The 3,113-nt window shown below is 37.2% G+C and overlaps 1 protein-coding gene across 1 annotated transcript in view; it reads right to left on the reverse strand.

Annotated features, from left to right (window-relative positions):
- Positions 1 to 1,981, reverse strand: part of LOC107577003 (cyclin-dependent kinase 10-like) — a 4,227-nt gene extending 2,246 nt beyond the window's left edge. The window contains exons 1-2 of the mRNA XM_016263121.1: positions 1,287 to 1,981; positions 1,094 to 1,175 (exon numbers count right to left, since the gene is read on the reverse strand). Coding sequence (XP_016118607.1) covers positions 1,094 to 1,175; positions 1,287 to 1,399 — 195 coding nt within the window. The 5' untranslated portion in view covers positions 1,400 to 1,981. The remainder of the gene's footprint in view (positions 1 to 1,093; positions 1,176 to 1,286) is intronic.
- Between the last annotated feature and the right edge of the window lie 1,132 nt (positions 1,982 to 3,113).

Below are 3,113 nucleotides of genomic sequence, written 5' to 3' on the forward strand. Positions count from 1 at the left end.
GAAAGGAAAACTTGAAATCGCATCATATGACCCCTTTAATAGATATTATCACACTCCATTGATAGGATGAAACTGATGAATGATAATTTATGTCGGAAATGCCATCTGGAAATAGACACCTTTCTCATTTGTATATGAAAATGTAGTCTTGTCAAACCATAAAACAACCATAATCGTTTATGGATGTATGGATGTATAAAAACATCCATAATTCTGGGTACAGGTTATGGATGTTTTAAGTTGCTGGTTTGGTTTCAGAATATACTTAATGTGTATCCTTCATCTGTTATGGTAGGTATACAACAACCAGTAGGATTATTTTAAGACACTGGAAGACAGTGAAAGCCCCAGAACTTAAAAAGTGGGCAAGTGCTCTGGTGGAAATTGAATTTATGCTCAGTAGAGTAAAATTTATGCTAGAGTGGAAGTGGTGATGCCACTCTGCAATGAGTTCTGGATGCATATAACAATTAAGCATCAGAATGAATAGACAGCAATTTTGTTTTTATCTTGTACCTCTTTTGTATTATTATTTTAAAGCATTCCTATAAACCCTTACTTTGATTGTATTGTTGTATGCTACTAAAAAACAAATAAAACAAACAACAACAAAAAACAATAACAAAACAAGTTACACTTCCTCCAAATTTCTAAGGTAGCCTACTTTTAGAGTATGGTGCTGATGACACAAAGTCTTGGAAAAATACAGATTTTACTGCAAAACTAAAACAGTACTACAGATGAATCAGGAACACAGAGTATTCACAATATGGCCCAATTTATTTTTCAGATCTAATGTACTGCTGTACCTGCTCAGGGCAGAGTGGTGATGCCATATATATCAAAGCATTAAAAACAGCTTCACTTGACGTTTCTGTTCTCTGACCAATTTGTTGACGCGTTATATAAGAACAGGTATACAAGTAAAGCTTTTAATAATTTTTGATCATGACATAGGGGGAGTTCAAAACAGCATGTTTTTATGGTAGAAATTCTGGCACATCAAAAGTTGAAATGAAACCTATAGTTGAAATCTATTCTGATTTATGATTTAGCATTTCAGACTGAAGATGAGGGCATTCATCAAACGCACCTGAGCTTCAGAGAATGGGGACTGCATGTTCTCCAGCAGACTGGCCAGATCCTGCTCACAGTAACTCATCACCAGAAAGAGGCTGCCGTGAAAAATAATAGGCCATTATGAAATAAGACATTCACAAATACACTAAATAGAAACCCGTTTATATCTGTAAGTGTACAGCATACAGTATATTTTCTTTAGTCACCTCTCCAGATGGCTTCCCACCACCACTTCTTTCAGCTCCACAATGTTTGGGTGTCTCAATCTGAGCAGCAAGTTAATTTCCCTCAAACTGCTGATGGGAATCCCTAAACACATATAGACAAAATAAACACAAATCAAGGTTTCTACAGATGTCAAATGTGGTTCAGGTCTTTACCTGAGTGCTGTCATTATGATTGTCAGTTGATTATATTAAATCAAGCTGGAACAAAAAGCACCATAAAAGAAATCCATATGACTTGTGTGCTATATTCCAAATATTCTTGAGTTATGTGATAGTTTTGTGTGTGGACACACATTTAATATATTGAATATCTTGCCTTTAGTCCTGACTATCAATCTTTCATTCACACTTTCACATTAAACACTCTCCTCCATGTTATTAACCCAAAAAAGTTGGCAGTGATCAAAACCTTTACCCATAGAGCTTGATCCTGGAGAATTAATTAATTATTTCAAATCTTCCATTTATATCGAAAGTATTAGAAAAAGTAGTGGTGTCACTCAACTGTTTATTTTTGCAGAGAAACAGTTTCATTGGAGCATTTTAGTAAGGATCCAGGCCTTATCGTAGTACAGTGACTGTGTTTTTTAAAGTTACAAACGGCCTGCACTTATCATCTGACCAAAGCTGCATCTCCGTTCTAGTACTGCTAGATCTTAGTACTGCCGTTAACATCATACACCACAACATTTTGTCTTGAGAATTATGTTGCACAGATCCTACCTATCTGATCAATACCAGTTTGTTTGTGCTAACAAAGAAATGTCAGAACAAGCACAGGTTAAGTATGGAGTGCCACAAGGATTGGTATTAGGTCCACTGCTTTTTTCATTGTATGCACTTCTCCTGAGGGAGATTATCAGGAAACATGGAATCACCTGTAAACAAGAGATGCTAGAATATTTATTATTAATATTTTTAAGTAATGTTATTGTCTCTACACTGGCTACCTCCCTCTCAGATGGAGCATCAACTTTAAGAAAATTACGTACAAAGCCTTGAATGGCCTAGTTTCGCAGTACTTTACACAATCTTCTATCATGATATAATCCTTTGCATGATATAATCCATCGTAATCACTACAGGTGCAAAATTCCGGCTTGTTGATAGTACGCTAGGTGCCGCCGCCTTGGTCAGTTTCACTTCCTTCACTAAACGTCTACAATCACAACCGGAGCCACGTGACTGCTGTAACTCAATGATTCATTTTCTGCACCCCTCTTTAACCTCATGAAGGACCCAAACTGTCACTATGTCTGCCTAATCTGTAAATCCGGGACAAAACTCAAAGAAAGTTTAATTTTCATAGTCTGAACAATATAGTGTACAGCCAGAGTTTTTTGTTCCTTGCCACGGTCACCTCTGGCCTGCTCACTGAGGGATTAAAGACTGAAATACTACTACAGCTCCATGATTAAAATACTTCAACCTCTAATCTTATACCAAGAAATTTGTTATTTCCTATTACGGTAATGAGAGATATCACCTAGTAATCCACTCTGTAATGCTGCTTTGAAGCTGTGTAATGTCAAAAGGTGCTATACAAATAAACCTGAATGACTTGAGTACATGTAAGAACCACTTAAGTTTTGGTGTGTAACGGAGGCCGGCAAGTAAGAGCTGTGCAGGTAAACCTCAGTTTCTCTCTCCTTTTCCCTATTTGGACAAAATTACTTTCAGATGAATGCAACTTTATCTTTAAAGTGACGTGACATGTGGCCAAGTATTACCCATACTAGGAATTAGCGCTCTGCATGTAACCCAGCCATTTATGCTGCGGCGCCCGGGGAGCAGTTGGGGGTTCGG

This window comes from Sinocyclocheilus grahami, unplaced genomic scaffold (assembly GCF_001515645.1).
Source record: "Sinocyclocheilus grahami isolate Dianchi unplaced genomic scaffold, SAMN03320097.WGS_v1.1 scaffold4848.1, whole genome shotgun sequence".
NCBI lineage: Eukaryota > Metazoa > Chordata > Actinopteri > Cypriniformes > Cyprinidae > Sinocyclocheilus > Sinocyclocheilus grahami.